The sequence below is a fragment of the Dreissena polymorpha genome, chromosome 6 (assembly GCF_020536995.1).
Source record: "Dreissena polymorpha isolate Duluth1 chromosome 6, UMN_Dpol_1.0, whole genome shotgun sequence".
In the NCBI taxonomy this organism is placed as follows: domain Eukaryota; kingdom Metazoa; phylum Mollusca; class Bivalvia; order Myida; family Dreissenidae; genus Dreissena; species Dreissena polymorpha.
Window position 1 is genome coordinate 64,228,921 of NC_068360.1, and position 17,393 is coordinate 64,246,313.

At 33.5% G+C, this 17,393-nt stretch overlaps 2 protein-coding genes across 2 annotated transcripts in view; one reads left to right on the forward strand and one right to left on the reverse strand.

Moving 5' to 3' along the window:
* The window catches only part of LOC127835412 (neurogenic locus notch homolog protein 1-like), a 210,044-nt gene that overhangs the window by 67,301 nt on the left and 125,350 nt on the right, over positions 1 to 17,393 (forward strand). The gene's annotated exons all lie outside the window — the stretch shown is intronic.
* On the reverse strand, positions 1,934 to 16,424 carry LOC127835400 (von Willebrand factor D and EGF domain-containing protein-like). The gene is made up of 18 exons (XM_052361810.1): positions 16,268 to 16,424; positions 13,125 to 13,334; positions 12,782 to 12,955; positions 12,513 to 12,542; positions 12,020 to 12,300; positions 11,683 to 11,769; positions 10,794 to 11,168; positions 10,599 to 10,684; positions 9,866 to 9,929; positions 8,872 to 9,066; positions 8,546 to 8,739; positions 8,133 to 8,433; positions 7,878 to 8,021; positions 7,428 to 7,689; positions 5,375 to 5,565; positions 4,859 to 5,122; positions 4,293 to 4,401; positions 1,934 to 3,462 (listed from the first exon to the last, which is right to left on the reverse strand). Exons 1-18 carry the CDS (start codon positions 16,344 to 16,346, stop codon positions 3,164 to 3,166), a joined length of 3,345 nt encoding a protein of 1,114 aa, XP_052217770.1. The 5' UTR covers positions 16,347 to 16,424; the 3' UTR covers positions 1,934 to 3,163.

Here is a 17,393-nt window from a genome sequence, read left to right on the forward strand (position 1 = left end):
TTATTAAGTAAGAACACAAATAAATACTGCCATTGATACTGCATTTGGTAGGTCATGACTGGCACATCACAGATAGGTAACATTTTGCAAGTATCGGATCACGCACATGTTTAGTATGGCAAGCGAAGTGCACATTATTGTCTTAAACCACGGTTTAACAGTTAACTATATAGTTAAGAGACGTTGAACCCGGGTTCAAATTGCCGTTTGCACATTCATACCTTAAACCCGGGTTCAAGACTTTGAACGCGGTTCAAAGTCTCTTAACTCTATTGTTAAGAAACGACCAATGAAATCGTGACATTTGCTTCCTAATTGTGGTTAAAGCTCCACTGATTGGTTGTCTCTGAATTATGTAGATAAGAGATTTGTATCTATTTTTAGACTCACTTTGAACCGCGGTTCAAACTCTTGAACGCGGGTTTAATAAATAAATGTGCAAACGGCACTTTGAACTCGGGTGCAAAGTCTCTTAACCGTATAGTAAACTTATAAATAATTAATGTGCATTCCACGCGTCTTAACCCATGTTAAGAATTTGAACCGCAGTTTAAGTTTTTGAACCGCAGGTTAAGACTTTGAACCGCAGTTCAAAGTCTCTTAACCCTAGAGTTAAGAGAGGACCAATGAAATCGCCACTTTTACCTTGTAATTTTGGTTTTAGCTCCACTGATTGGTTGTTTCTTAAACCGGAGATGCACATTTAATATTTAACCAATCAACGTCTGTCGTTTCCGGATGTGATACTGTTTTGCTCCTCTCGCATTTCTATCAAGATGGCGGCGGATTAAGTTATTTAATTATTAAGTAAGTTTGAAACAGCTCTTCAAGATATAGATAGAAAACTTCATCGTCCCATGTCATTTTCAAGGTCAACCGGTGTTTTGTAAATACTCGCACCGCATAGAACCCATTGAAATTAGGTTCTATTGCACTAAATTTTGGTTAATCGTCACCTTTTCTTGATAGGACATTCGCATGGTGTGTCAAAACTTTCATTTTACTGTATATTCAACAGTTAGATAATTAATGTTCATTCCGCGCTTGTTAAGCCCAGTTTAAGACTTTGAATCGCAGTTCAAAGTCTCTTAACCCTATAGTAAAGAAACGGCCAATGAGATCATGACATTTACCTTCTAATTGTAGTTTAAGTTCCGCTGATTGGATGTCTCTTAACTATGAAGATAAGAGATTTTTCCGACTTTGAACCTCGGTTTAGAATCTTGAACTCGGGTTGAATGAATAAATGTGCAAACGGAACTTTGAACTCGGGTTTATAGTTTCTTAACTACATAATTAACTGTTAAATAATTAATGTGCATTCAGCGCCTCTTAACCGCAGTTTTAGACTTTGAACCGCAGTTTAAGTCTCTTAACCCTATAATTAAGAGATGACCAATGAAGTCGCGGCATTTACCTTCTAATTGTGGTTTAAGATCCGCTGATTGGTTGTCTCAGATAACAGATTTGTATCTATGTAGTTAACTGTTAAACCGTGGTTTAAGACATTCATGTGCACTTCGCTTGCCATACTTATGACTGAAAATGAAGGGGAGCTTAATTTCTTGTTAAATGACGTCAACAGACGATATATTGTATGTAAACACATCATATAATTACTATTTTATAAGACAAACGATAGTGACTATATTTTTATAAGACAAACGATGGTGACTGTGTCAAAGCATTTTCAGTAACGAACTGCATCATATGCCAACGTACTATCAATGGATTTAACGCTATCTCTACACCCACATGGTACACATAGTTTATAATATTAAGTATTTATAAATCCTTGACATATTTTAAATAGCGTCGGTAATGAACAATTTAATGTATAAGACTTTTCAGCTGAATATTCCACTGAAACATAAAATCTGCTTACGTTAAGGGGTTATCGTTTAATGACCTATTCAAACGCATGAAACGCCCACATAAGACATTTTTTATTAAATCCATATCAAGATTCAAACAGCGATTTTGTGAAGTAAATATGAGTCATATATCACAATAAATATAATGTTATGCAAACTATACAATTCGAACATGCACATAATAAAGTACTTCTTACAAAACAGATTAGTTCAAACTGTAATAAAGATCTATTTCACAAGCACTTATGTTTTGTTCTATGGATTAAATTGAGCTGGGAGAACGGGGTTTATTGCATGTGCTTAAAGTGTCATTCCAGATAAGCATGTGCAATACGCACATGATTTTCAGGAATACACTCTCCGCCTATAATGGACTTTTTGTTTAGAAGAGACTTTTTTTTTTTTAAACAAAAAAAAAACGGAAAGTGTTGTCCATGATGAGCCTCTCTGACAACCCCGTTGTTCATTTATTCAAATGGCTAGTTTTAACAATTCCTTTTATATAAACATTTGTGTTAATTTAAGCGAACAAGATATATAGTCTGTCATATTAATTACGTTAATCTCAGTTTATTATGCAACTTTGGTGCTTATATGTTTTGCCTTTTCTTCAAATCTTCATCATCTGTAATAATAATAAATAATCGATTGTGTTGATATTGTCAACTTGCCATCTTGAAAATAGGGAATCATTGAGCCGTGAATTCTGATTGGCTATTCCAATTTCAAGATTTGAATGCTATAAATAGTCCTATGACTGAAATTGCAGGATTACAGCAGCGCTAATGTGCAGTATATATGAGTCATGTTACACAATAAATTTAATGTTATACAGACAATACAACTGATTCTTGGTTGAAACAATATCTAGCCGATTAAATAATTTTAGCGGTATTTTCTTTGAATAATTCAAATAGATGAATATGCAAAGCATTATAAGGTATGTGTAAAGCAAAAAGTATACAAAGGTGTACGTTCACAAGCCGTTTTTTCAATCGAGGCATAATGTACTTTCTGTACAAACTGTCAAAGTCACGTAAGAACAATAATCGTCGGAGTTGAAGTTAAGTTCATGCTTAAAATATAATTGATTACACAAGCAAATTATATACTACAATCTTTAATCCATGAATTTATGATATGGCATTATGTATAGACCACAATGTCCGAAACGAAAAGTTTGATGGCAAAACAGGTAATTGTTTCATTTACAAAAAGGAACCGACAAAGACAATCTTTAAAAAAAAAGTTGATTCAATACTCAAGTATTGTCAACAAAATAAAAGTAGTCAACACAACAGTACAACAAGCACATATACAATGGTATGAGCCATTAACCGGTCTCCATTGGATTTCGTAATCGGACGAGCCGTCAAGCCGTCTTGAGTCATGCTTTTTGTCAAACCATCTCCAAACGTTTTGCTGGTCAAGCCGTCTCGAGTCGTGCTTTTGGTCAAACCATCTCCAATCGTATTGCCCTTCAAGCCATTTTGAGTCATGCTTTTTGTCAAACCTTGTCCAATCGTATTGCTGGTCAAGCCGTTTCGAGTTCCATTATTCTTCGAGGCATACGATGTAGTGGTGCAGCCTGTACGAAAATCAACACATAATATATACACTTATTAAGATATTTGTTGTAAGTGCTATATGTATAACAAAGTAGGGCAGGTTCGCATTTAAAAAGGTTTTGTTTACAGATTGTCGAAATGAAAATTTTCCAACCTGTTGTCACGGATTGAAAAAACAAAAAATGTGTATACATCTTGATTAAGTTAAAGTGTAAGGGAACAAGTAATGAAACTTTGTAAGTTACATTAACTCTTAAAACTTTTGGACAAGTGTTCATTTTCAAAAGAATACGTTTAACAGCTTTAAAATAATGTTTGAACACGCAACCACAAACCTGACTTTTCAAAGTACAAATATGCTTTGGCAGTATAGATTGACAGACATACATCCTATAACTTGTTTAGTCAATAGTTTTTCAAGTGTAGTTATTAAACTGTAAAGTGCTGTACTATTTTAGTAACAGTGATCTGACCTTTGACCTCTTGTGTAAAAAACATAACCTAGATTGTTTAAATACAGCAATTGCAGCAAACATGCTGTTAAATTGAAGTACATATGTTAAAGACTGTTTGTCTTAACCATGAATACATACATATATATGTATATATATAGAACTTGATATAAGTATTTATGAACGTTAACCAGAATATGTGTTTGGAATTTTAGATCGAATATATGTTGATGAGAAAACAATATATATATATTTATTTGCAGTCTGACACAATTCTGAAGCGTTTCGTCCGCGAGCACTATAGCTTGATTACTACATTCATAGCAGAGAAACAGATCAAAGTTGTAGCCGCCTTTGATCAATAAGTACAATACATTGAGTGCTTTAAATCACAGTACCTGGACCTGGTTGCCATTCTGCGGACCCATTGCCAAGGACAGCACAAACATAACAACCAATCGTATAACCAATTCTATGGCACTTTCCGTCGTTGACACAGAAACCGGTCTGCAGCAAAAGGTCAACATTATTTATATTACACAAAAACCAAGAATGAAGTCATTTTAAGTTGTACAATACAAACATGCTTTAAAATAATATTCCCATAAATAATTTGAGTCTTTTATAAAAGGAAATTTAAGGCGTTTGTAAATAAATATATGTGCCAGAAAACAGACATTGTGGTTATGCGCATTTACAAGCAAGAGAAGAACTGTTAAGTATCCGATATATGTCAAAACCGCATGAAACATCATTGATTTATACGATTTTTATTCATAGCCGATCTTCACCCAAGAAGTTTAAACATTTATAATTTTAAGACAATTTGAAGGGAACATTTAATTAAAACGACACACTGTGTTTTGCCCTAATCACAGGCAAACATCAGAATTTAAAATTATGCATAGTATGTGCAAACATATATTTTAAGTTATTGAGTTATTAAGTTATTTAGCGAACTAACCAGTTTTTTGCATGTAAATGTATCTTCTGTCTTGTTACAGTTTACGCAGGCTGAGTCGTACACAAGCAATGTGTCTTTTTCGCTAAAGTTGACACCGTTGTTACTCAATGAAATATTGTAAACTCTCGCCATAATGTCGTCAATTTCAGCATCCACGGATCGTTTCTTTCTTTGTGCAAGCTGACATGAAACCTCCATGTAAGTCTGAGGTACACCTATCACGCGATAGTCTTCTTTAGTCACAATTTCATGCGTTACGTGTATCTGAAGGGAAAATATACTCATATTTAGTCATGCCATTTTATTAACAATAACCATGTAATCACCGTCATCAGGTCCAATGTACTGTAGTACTAGGTGTATGTACATTCAATAATTATAAGTCAATTAGTTTCCAAATAAAGAATCGTTATGCTATCTATGTCTATATTTTGAACTCGATTAACGATGGATTTTTTGTTAGCTGCAAATGTTTGAAGTCCAGTGTATGCTATAATATAATAAACAGGGAAATACCTCTAAAGGCTTAATTTTGCATTTGACCTGATTATCGAATGCAAGATTGTTTCCAAAAACAGACGTTTTCTTGCAAACTCGTTCCTGCAAGTCGCAAAAACCATCATCCGGAATTCCTTTCATTTCTGGGGGCCTTGTTGAGTCTATTGAGCAATCCTCCCCACTATGGCCTTTCTTACAGATACAAGAACCTGAAATGGTAATATTATTCAGATATTAAATTTTAACAAGTACCAGGATAATATGTGTCTAATTTGTTATTTATAAATGTTAAATATATGTTACAAACAAACTTTGAGATTTATTTCACATGAAACATTGAAACTCCAGGAACGAAATCAGTTCAGTAATATTAACCGGTAGGGTTGACACCGGTATGGGGTATTGTTGCAATACAAAATCGTACCGGTATATACCGTTTCCTGCATTTTAAGCCTTATAAATCCACCATTTTGTATATTTGTACCATATTTTATGTTGTTTATAAAGAATTGAATGTAACATTCTGTTCTTTCATAACATGGTTAAAAATACATGAAGAGCATTATGTTGTTTCATCGCCGTTGATGGTGAGCTTCATTTGTTCTTTTAACTTAAGTTTTGTATAAATGTTATAATTCGTTCTAATTTGCTTACAGAATTTGATAAAAACAATAAATTTAACATGACAACATATGTTTACAGATGAAACAGTAACTTAGTTTTTTTTATATAAAAACATTTATAATACAAAGTGTGATGCCGTTAATGTTAATACTCTAAAATCATAGTTCTACAGTTTATGAATTTTCTTTTTTAAAAAAAGGACGATTTCTGTTGCCATCTGTGTACATTAAAGGCATGGATGGCAACGCTTTTATCTGAGAAAAACACTCGAATATTAACCATCTTTAGGACAGACAGACGGATATTTTATTTGACTTGCACAGTGTTCGTCGTCAACATCACACGTGGTTGGTATTGATATCAATCAACATGTTAACGCGCAGAAAACAAGTGTCAGCAAACATAAATATATATAAAACACGAATATATTGAAGTACAGAGGATGAGCAATTGGGAAATTACGTTATACGATTGAATCAATTCGCTCTGCTACTCACAGAATCCTTAATAAATAGGCACAGTTTAATTAGGTCTGACCTATTGTTGATGCTGCTTACATACTTAATATCAGATGGATTATTATAGTTACTGTAATATTGTTTTATGTCTTTCTTTTTTATATCAACAAATGACGTCCTCAATATCCGTGTTTTGAATATATTTACCTGTTTGTATAAGAAGGGGGTGAACCGATAATCTTTACGGCATAAATAAAATCTTAAACTTTTCGAAACTAAGTTTAGAATATACAATTACTTGATGCCGATAATATAAGGATCCGATTCATGTAGAAACCGCATAACACCACTGAAGAAAAACTTTTGATATTTCTATACAAAATTGCTGATTTAACATTCACTTTTGTGGCGGGTATTTAAAAAAAAGTATGTACAGATCCGGGTTTAAGCGCTTTGAACTCTATTGAACAAATAACACCTTTATTCACAATAAAACATGTTCACTCAATCCTGCATGGCCTACCAAGGCTTTTATATCCGATATAACCCATGTACTGCAAAACCATAAAGACTATACATACTTTAAGATGAGCAAAACACTAAGAAATGTACATGTACACTCTTAAATGGGCTGTAAAGTATCAGTATCGGTGTAATTAAAAAAGCAATTTTAACAGTATCGGCGTGCATTTCATTGTAAACGATGTTCAAGCCTAGTCACTGTGAGATTATATTATACGGCGAAGGCAATTCATCAATCACAACAATATTTAATGATAACGGCTGTGGTCACCGTCTTTGACCGGTCTATAAAACATATTCAAATATGTCTGCATTTCGTAATTGCAAATATTTAACTTTTTGGTTGTCAGTGGGTTAAAATGTTATGTATAAATCCATAACCATGCTCGGTTTTATAAAACAATCGCAACAACATGAATATTTGTTTTAAATAAGTATGTAAATGAATTGACTTTGTAAACATTTACCATTGGTACAGTCTCCTTGTCCGCTGCACTCCCTTAGGCATGACACCATGCGGATGTCCTCAAACATATCTTGAGTTATTACGGATGATAGCGAAAGAGATGCGTTGTCAACAGAAATGTTGGAATACGATGTTCCGTTGATAGTGATAGTCATTCCATCTAAATCTTCCTTCGGCGGCATCTTTTGAATATCGATTTGTTGCATGCATGAGGATTTTATTGTTTCCAAGTGTGACATTGTCCAGTCCATAGTTCCTGTTATCTGTCACAAAACAGTTCAACAAATACGTTATTATTAATTGTTATAGTGGTAGCTGATGTAACGTGTGTAATTGTTGTTCTTGGTATTTAGTTTGTTGGTGTTATCATTGCTATTAGTGCCTAATGATGTAGTAGCAGTATAAATGTAATTTTGCATATAAAATCATACACATTTTAAGACATTAGTACCTTAGCGTCGAGGACGCAATCATTAATGATTGATGAGAAGTCAAGACCTTGAATACTTGAACATTTTTGAAACGCAGTGGTGTTTAGAAGTTGCATGCAATCACTCCTCGCAGTTTCATCCGTGTATGTTTTTAATGACCGCTCCTACAACGGTTTATGAACGAAAATAATTTATTGTCATTTAATGTGCACATTAAAACTGATTTTTTATAACACATGATATTTGGCAATATAGCATGGTTAAAACAAAAATACCTTCCGATGGTTAATAGCGCCACGGTATTTTGACACAAACGCAACATTGACAGTTTTATGAAAATCACCCTCGTCTGTCGGTCTATATTCTCCAAATTTAGATCGCCTTTTTCTGTGAGAGGAGTGTACACATCTGTCCGCAAAATGTGGTTTGGCAGTGCAGGTTTTCTTGATATCCACGTCGCACGTTGCAATGTTCGTTGGGCTGGTTGAGCGTTCATTGCATGTACAAAAACGATAGTGATCTTCCCAATGCCTCAAAGCGACATGTTCGTTAAACAAATCGTCAACGGTATTCACCCTATGACGTAAAATAAATGGACAAATGCATAACACATGAACAAAGTTAAGTTGCCAGCACAGAGGTAACACATAGTGCTTGCTTTTCAATACGGCTTTGTTTATTTACGTACATCCAGCTTTTGTTTGGGTCTGGATCGTTAAAACCGGGCCTGTTGAGACGATCGTTGGTAGTCGTTCCATCAAACGAGCCGCACAAGCCAGAGGTTTTCATAAAGTCAGCCACTGAAGGGTACACGTAGACGTTCATATTGTGTCCCATTATGCCCAAAATTATTTCCACATATGTTCCGCTAGGCAATGAAACCTATAAGAACATGATGCACCAAGTAACGCTAACGTTTGCATATCATTGTGTTTATATATCGATAAATATGGTTTGTTTTCAAAATCAAATGTCATGTCAAGAAAAATCCGTTTTTATTAAAGTGATACTTACTCTGTACAACGTCTCTGATACTTTCTCTACCTTTTCTCTTAGAATCCTGTCATCGCACCGTACAAACCTGACGTCAAGAATGGTGTTTAAACAAGTACTTAAAGCAAAAACGTCACTTCCGGCTTGGACTGCAACTCCACAAACACAGAACGGTGTTTGTCCATTGTTGTTACAGGGTTTTGTTTGTATTTGTACCTGAATATATAACAGGCATATGTTGTATAACCCGTTAATGCAAATTTTAAATAAGTATGTGTGCAGTAATGTTGTATTCAGTCTGAGAACTGTATATATTTAGACGCTTGCATTTAATATTAAGTTGCACTGCATTGGCCGTTTTTTTACTCTCTCGGTCTAGAGGAGCATATATCGTAATATTTTGTTAGTTAAGCTTCTCAATTTGTTTACATCGTCTCGATTTAGATTCATATAATTTCCTTAACAAAATAATATAAATCAAATGAATGTGTAAATGTTTGCATTATTGAAATACGCTGTGAAGTGCAGCTAAAGCATTACAATTTGTTTTTGTCATCATTCAAATTCAGCTGGTCACGATAAAATAATAGCGATGGAGTGATCGAGTGCTAAAGTGATTTTGAATGACCTTTTCTAAATGCAGATTTGTATATTTTTGTAATCTGAACAATGTATCGATGATCAACGGGATACTATATACGTATGATGTTTTGACAAGCTATGCTATTCATGTAAGTCTTACCGCGACTTAAAACAATCGACACAACTTACTTAAGATTTAGAAACAAACAGGTGAATATAATATTTATTTGATAATAGAACCCCGAACAAGCGAAAATTATTTGATTGTATTTGTTCGAATAATCATGTTACTTAACGTTTCATTACTTATGTGGAAATACAAAAAAATCAATAATGTTTTTAACACACATGATACGTATAACCTTAATCAGAGAAACATTATTTTACGATCCCATTCGCTGCATTAACATAACAAATGTATACAAAACCTTACCTTCTGATTATAATCGGTGTTAATGTACAAATCAAAGATCCCTGCCATCTGGTTTTCATACGTACTAAAAGTCATCAGAACATACGTAGTCATATCCGGAATAAACTTGATTAAATCAATGATGGGAAGAGGTATTGAGTTTGGCTTTGAAAATACCCATTCCTAAAAGTCGTTTAATGAAATTACGTTCATCTAAAATCACAAGCGTTACCATACTCATTACCACACACGCTTTTGAACATCTCAGATATCAAATGCTTTTTTATATAATAGTTTAAAAGTTAACACGGGATGCCCAAGTGCGATGATTTAATAATAGTGTTTAATTATTTGATTGACGTGTGTGGACATAAGTTGTTCAACACTCATTCATGTGTATGTTTTCGAACTACGAAACCTTTAACAAAATTAACGTTTATAATATTTCTAGTATAATGTTCATGAATCTAAAGTCTTTTGTATTCAACTGCCTAATAAGTTAATACATACACTAGATAGCATAATGAATCCAACTGAAACATGGGCTACTATAAATTGACCATCGTTTACTATTTGTTTAAAAACAATCAACGATACACGTTTTTAGTTCTTATACAAATTATTACGGAACACAAAGTTATTTATTTATAAGTTATACTAAGAAAGCAATTGTAGTCTATTAAATCGTTTTTATGCAATTGTTTTATAATTAAGTTAATGTTAAAAAAGTGACTATGTTAAATCTGATACTCACAGTCCGTCGAATGTCAGCATATGCGGGTCGCATACAGCGTAGCAATATTTGTTATTAAGGATGTTTTGTTCAGTTGAAACTGTGACCTTAGAACAAAGCACTACTCATTTAACCATTTAATATACAATATATACATGCATTCTACTTACATACATGCGTTACATGGATTATTAAATGGTAAAATCAAAAGTATACCTGCATCGTATCTACTGCATAGTCACTGAACAGTTGGTGAGTTTCATACTTGGAAGTGGCTAGAATCAGTGTCATGGGATTATTTAAATTTGCCGTTAGTTTTGGGTACTTTGGCTGAATGTGAAGCTTTTGCGGTTTCCCAACATCATTTATATGGAATCTAATGCCACACGAATTTCTGGTACCTTTGCGCTGCACAATATCTGGGATATTGCAATTTGTATCAGAATTCGGAATAAAAAGGGTGACATCCAAGTAGCATAACGAATTCTGATTTTCAAAGCCCTTTTCACACCCAAACGGAATTGTTAGTTCAAAATATATATCAGCGCCTCTGTCGTTTGAAATATGTACGAAGTTTGAGCTGTTTAAAGCCTATAAAATCAAACAAACATACATAAAAAAACAATGACATTCATTAAGGTTAGTTAACCATGAAATAATGCAAATTAATTAAACTAGGTTTGAGTATGCAAAAGCGGATCACGGATGTCTACGTTATTCTGCGCATGCGTCACAATTGCTGTGATTGACTTAGGTTTGTGAACTATTTAAAGTAGTAATAGTGTTGCTTATTATTTAGATTTAAAATATTTAAGTTTAGCGTCTAGACTCGGCCGTTCATATTATAATGTTCAATATGGCTAATGATAAATGGAAACCTAATTTAATATGCATTGATAGCGGTATCATTAATTAAAGGTTGACAATATATTTACCTGAGGCCGAAAGTACAACATTGTGTGTGTGTTTTGCTCAATTGTTCAAATCCATCGCGCTCTGCTCTGTGAATGAAGTGCAGGCTTCAAACACCTGCTGCTTTGTTGTGTAGCATGAACCTAGATATTCCCAAGCCCGCTTAAGTAGAAGTGTTCGGTAAACTACATACCTTAATTCCACAGAACTTCTCTTCACTTATCACAGGATTGCTTTCCGGGGTTTCCAATTCTTCGCTGGCCGTAATAGAGCAGGCAATCTGCACATGAATTAATTAAATAGTGAGTGAGTCAGTAAGTTAAAAAGTAAGTAAGCAAAAAGGTTGGAAAGCAAGTTTATATGTAAGAAACACAATGATACATTACGCAATATAGAATATAGTTATCAAAATGTTTTTCGTTTCGAATGTTTTAGTCTTAATGACGATCGACTTTAAGTTTTGTCTGTCTTAGCTGACATTTTAATAAGCAATGTGTAGTGCATCCATTGGTGTGAATACAAGTACTTGCTGTTACTCCCAAACCAAAATACGTGGGTGCTTTGAGGTGTTTTTCAGTCATCATGGTCTTCCCCCGGAAGTCTTCTTGGCTTAGATATCTCACTGGTTCCGAGCGATGCAGTTCGTGGCTTGATAGGGAACTTTGAGAAATTGTCCATGAAACCTTGTAATGGAATTTTGTGTTTGCAGTCGGGTTAAAGTCACAGTAGAACTGTAGCTCATTTTCATCTTTCACGCGGTTGACTGCTACATTTATTACCGGCTTAATGCTAGTGATGTCAGGAGGCTGTCCTTTAATATAAAGGATGTAAAATACAGTACATGAATCCTGTTTTAGTAGGAATTATTGTTATGCCTGACTGCTACATGGATTATTATACCATACGTATGTTAGAATATATTGTTCAGAGCAGAATTTCTAATAAAATTTAACTTGTAAAGCAACAAATAGTTAACACAGGCATAGTACTGTGTATACTGTGTATATAGTATGTCTTACTTACCAGTTGGCATAGGTCCATTCGAAATTCGTTCTGAAATTCGAATACTATAATAGCTTTAAGTTTTCGCAGCGAAATACACTATTGTAATTAGATCACAATACATAAGATCTACAGATAAATACTTCTAATACATAGATAAATATGACACAAACTGCACATCTATAGAATTTTGAAGCATTTCCGATTTTGGTATGTTCTTGATATACGTATTATTTACGATGTGTCAGTTCAACATAAGCAAACATTTACAGTAAACAAGGCGTTCTCACCTAAACAGTATGCTTCAATGCAACCAGCCATCGGTATTAGACGAAATGCATACTTATCATCAGCGCATTTGATAACCGATGAGTGCATTCGAACGTCACAATCTCCGCCAGGACCATTTCTACACAGTTCGATGTCAGTTTCAACGTTCAACTTATCCGGTAGACTGATGTTAGCTTGTAAAGAATAACGGTTAAAATCATAAATGCTTATTATGTCATTGTGTACATGATTTCTTGTGGCGGCAACTTATTATGGAAAATTAATATAATTCACCGCAAAGTTGAATGAATCAAAACGAGTTTACACATATTTATGCCATATATTTTAGTATGTTATACTTACTGTTACGATACCAATTTTTTAATGTACCGCAGCGTTGGTTTGTTGAAGCTAAGACGACGCCATCGAGAAGATACCAGCCCTCATCTATATAGGTGTCGCAGATAGCGTCCTCACCTTGTGCCAATTTATATCCAACAAGCCTTTGGCGAAGAGACCCAAGCTGTGGTGTCGATGCATCCGTACATGGATTGTTCGCATTCGATCCGTGAACTTAAATTGCATACATATGAACGTAATATACGATATGTTCAAATTGGACCCACCCATTCAATTTCACATATTTTTTTCAATAATTAAAACGAGGAAAATGGAGGGCATGAACGAAGACATTTGCCACCGTCTAGTCAATACACAGAAACAGTTACCTGCAATAACCAAACACTTTTACGGTGCAGTGGATTCATGTAGAGTAAACTGAATGTATCGGGTTATGTTAAGCTTTGTATGCTGTTGTGTATACCTCTTGTTGAATGTTTTATTGTAAATAATTAATCAATTAAGTGATTTAATCTAACTGTTCAATATGCATTCTATGTCATGCAATTTAATCGTTCACTTTCTTGTATATATATACCATCAGTAAATATAATGACACTTTCGAATTAACTCTTAATCGCATTGATGTAAGCCTTATTAATATACCAGCAATGAACGATATGCTGTATGATTGGGTCAATACGCGTAATAACGCACACGAAATCAAACACTCTACACATATAATTACACATTAGCAATTCATAAATAAATGGGCCGGACGTCTATAATCGTCCCGCTGCCGATAAAGCAACCAGACGGCAAAATGGCTCTCCTGCCGTTATATCGATTATGGATGCTAAGGGAAACAGTGCTCTTTGTTGGGGTGGTGGGAAGGAAAACTGCATGACATCGTTTCCTTTTCAGCAGGTACGCGGAGGGGAGTATTGCAAATAAAAAAATTATGAACATTTAATTGATGTCGTGTTTTATAATGCTCGTTTATACAAAGTCACTAAATTTGATTTAAAAGATAATATTTGTCAAGCCCATCACAGGATGTATAAAAACCGTGTACATAATAATAGGAATCTCACAAACACTTCATTTGATCGTGTTATATGATTGGTTAATAACATTTTTATGGAAATACATTTAAACTTTAATGATATCAATTATTTTTTTACCGAATTACAGAACAAACTAAAATACCTTTTTAACTCCGATAAACATGACATTTAAATGAACCGTGATTACGTGTTCTTTTCAATTCCAATTAATATACAGAAAAGTTCATATGCGTTGTTGTTTTCGCTGGTCCGGACATTAGCTGGTGATTACAAAAATGGCATTTTAGTATATATCTTGAATATTGATATTACAAGATGTTTATGTTATTTACCTTGTATAATCCGTTAATACAGAGAATTTTGATCTCTCATTCGCCTTATATTACAGAAAGTATTAATCTGTTTAAAACTAATCCTTATATGGAAACATATATTATTATCTTCTCATATATTTTGCTAATGTTCCATGTCTGTAACAGTTACGAACGAAAAATTATATATTATAGTTTATATAATATTATATATATATTATATAGAGCGCTATTATAGTTACATATTATGGTAAAATAATACATGTGTACATGTATGCTCTGTGATACTCTAATCGAAACACAATTAACAATGCACATGTTGATTAGTGGTCATTTACATAATTTTATTCTATTGTATACTTCTTCACTGTTATAATTATACACTGAATTCTAAATAAAATATATGTTCAATACAGTCCGACTGGGCAAGTTTGTTTAACAGATGTCGAGTACTAATAAATAAAGATTAAACTAATAGCAATCAGATCTATTATCACAGTTAGGTATAATCATTTCAGCCAGAAATAATAATAATATTTAATGACGGATACTATCTAGTTTGAGAACAGTCAGTTTTGAAGAAGGAAAAAACTGTATTCAATTGTTATCAAATGCAAATACAATAAAGTGGAACGTATTAAGTTGAAACTTTGGATACTATATTGTGTTTGCATGTAAGTCTCCATTCTGGGCTCCTTTAATTGTTTAGCAGTTTATCAAGATCATACACCATTGTAAACGGCAATATACATACTGATTCAAAATATATTTCAAGTAAAAGGAGATGTATTTCAAACTAAATACAATATTTCACACGATGAGGTATTTTTCCATAAGTACGAATACATAAAATGTTAACCTGTAATGTAATAAAATGCAATAGGATCATATCTCTGAAGACGTGTACCACGACTTTATGAATCGTTGTCCTATTATACAAATAATCAAATGGTAAGAATTCCGCTTTATCTAAATCTGCTTTTGAGATATTGTTGTGTTTTACGATGTGTTGCGTATTTAAAAAAAATCGATTGTTTCCATGAGTTCTAGAATGGCAAAGTAAATTCATTCTTTTGCGTAGGGCAGTCATCTAAATGAAAGAATATTGCGCTGCATTTACACTCCATTTTGTGTGAGTTGTTTACAGGTTGTGGAATTTAGTGAAGCGAAATAGAACGAATACAAATATAACTTAATGAGTAAACATAAAATACAAAAATAAGTGTAAAAACCCTCATAAATAAGTAATGGTGTAAACAACAACAACATTACACCCTGTATATATGGGTTACAGTCCAAACACGCAGCTATTTAAATGACTAAGACGAATGATATGCATGTAAAAGACAATCTGAATAACCACTATACTTGCATGGAACTAGTTTAATAAATAAATTCGAAGATACTATACTATAACTTCAAATACAAATCTAACCAGAAACCGGTTCAAGTTTTTTAACTTAAGCCATCTGTGTTCAAGCAAAAATATATGCATATTATGTACCCTTTCATAACACAAGAGTGCCTAAATAAAAATATTATCAAGGCACACATTTTAATGTAAACATGTATGTTTTAACAACTACTGTCAGATAGTTCAATGCTTCTCTAGACAAGAAAACAAACAAAACAACACGGATACCAAATACAAATTGAATAAAATATTGTTTTTATTATTATTTTATTGATATACACGTTTTAATAAATATAATGCAAACATGTTGTAAACATTATTTATCAATGTTCTTCGATATTTAGTACAATAATAAAGATTAATAATATCAAATACCTGTTGCGAATAGGAAGCCGAGAGTGTAAATATGTTTGACGACCGCAGGAGCGAACGTGTTCCTTTCCACGTATGCCATCGTGTGACTTGTATGTACAATAGATCTTTACTTAAATATATGTATATGTGCGATATTGTCCAAACGTTGCACATACTGACTAGAGTTGGGATGCATTGCTTTTATAAAAAAAATATGCTTACTTAGAATACTTGACATGATTCGCGAGTCCCAATATCTGCCATGATGTAATCTTGTAAACATCAAGTGGGCGCATTGCTCCACTTGTACTTGCCAAACGGTAATTAAAAACAGATAATTGTACCTTTGGTATTAAAGGGATCTTTTCACGCTTTGGTAAATTGACAAAATTGAAAAAAGTTGTTTCAGATTCGCACATTTTCGTTTTAGTTATGATATTTGTGAGGAAACAGTAATACTGAACATTTACCATGGTCTAATATAGCCATTATATGCATCTTTTAACGATTTTAAAACCTAAAAATTATAAAGCGTTGCAACGCGAAACGATTGAATAATTTGGAGAGTTCTGTTTTTGTCGTTAAATTTTGTGAAACTACGAAGATTGCTTATATAAGGTATAAAATACGTCAAGCATGTGTACTCGGCGGAATAGCTCAGTAGGCTAAAGCGTTTTTACTTCAGGACTCTGGCAGGACTCCAGGGGTCACTGGTTCGAAACCTGATCCGGGCAATGTTGTTTTCCTTTTTTTAATTTTATTCTTGATTTTTTACTGGAGCTTTTACGATCCAATGTTTACATTTATCAATATAAAGCATTTAATGAATAAGTTCAAAAAATGCCCAAATCTGTGAAAAGGCCACTTTAAAGGGTACTGCACGTTTGTTTAGTGCTTCTTGTTTTGACATTTTATGAAACGCAAACAATAACTGTGGTCAGTAATATCAACGTCTCCGAGCAACAAGTAGCGATACGCGTCATTGTGAACGTAGCATTGACAGGCAAATACTAAAAACAGTTGAATTACTACTCAGATGATATTGATAAAACTTTAATCCTAGGTGATACACGAATGTCAAGTGCAGACGAACAAACGCATACTGGTATATTGACAGAACATCGACTATGTTATCAGTAAATTTAAT

Excerpts from the sequence above, each read along its gene's own strand:
- LOC127835400 (XM_052361810.1), bottom strand. The coding sequence starts at position 16,346 with ATGGCATACGTGGAAAGGAACACGTTCGCTCCTGCGGTCGTCAAACAT. Across the intron at positions 12,543-12,781 it reads CATTGAAGCATACTGTTTAG|AACGAATTTCGAATGGACCT; the intron begins GTGAGAACGCCT and ends TTCGAATTTCAG. Across the intron at positions 5,123-5,374 it reads GCAAAATTAAGCCTTTAGAG|ATACACGTAACGCATGAAAT; the intron begins GTATTTCCCTGT and ends TTTTCCCTTCAG.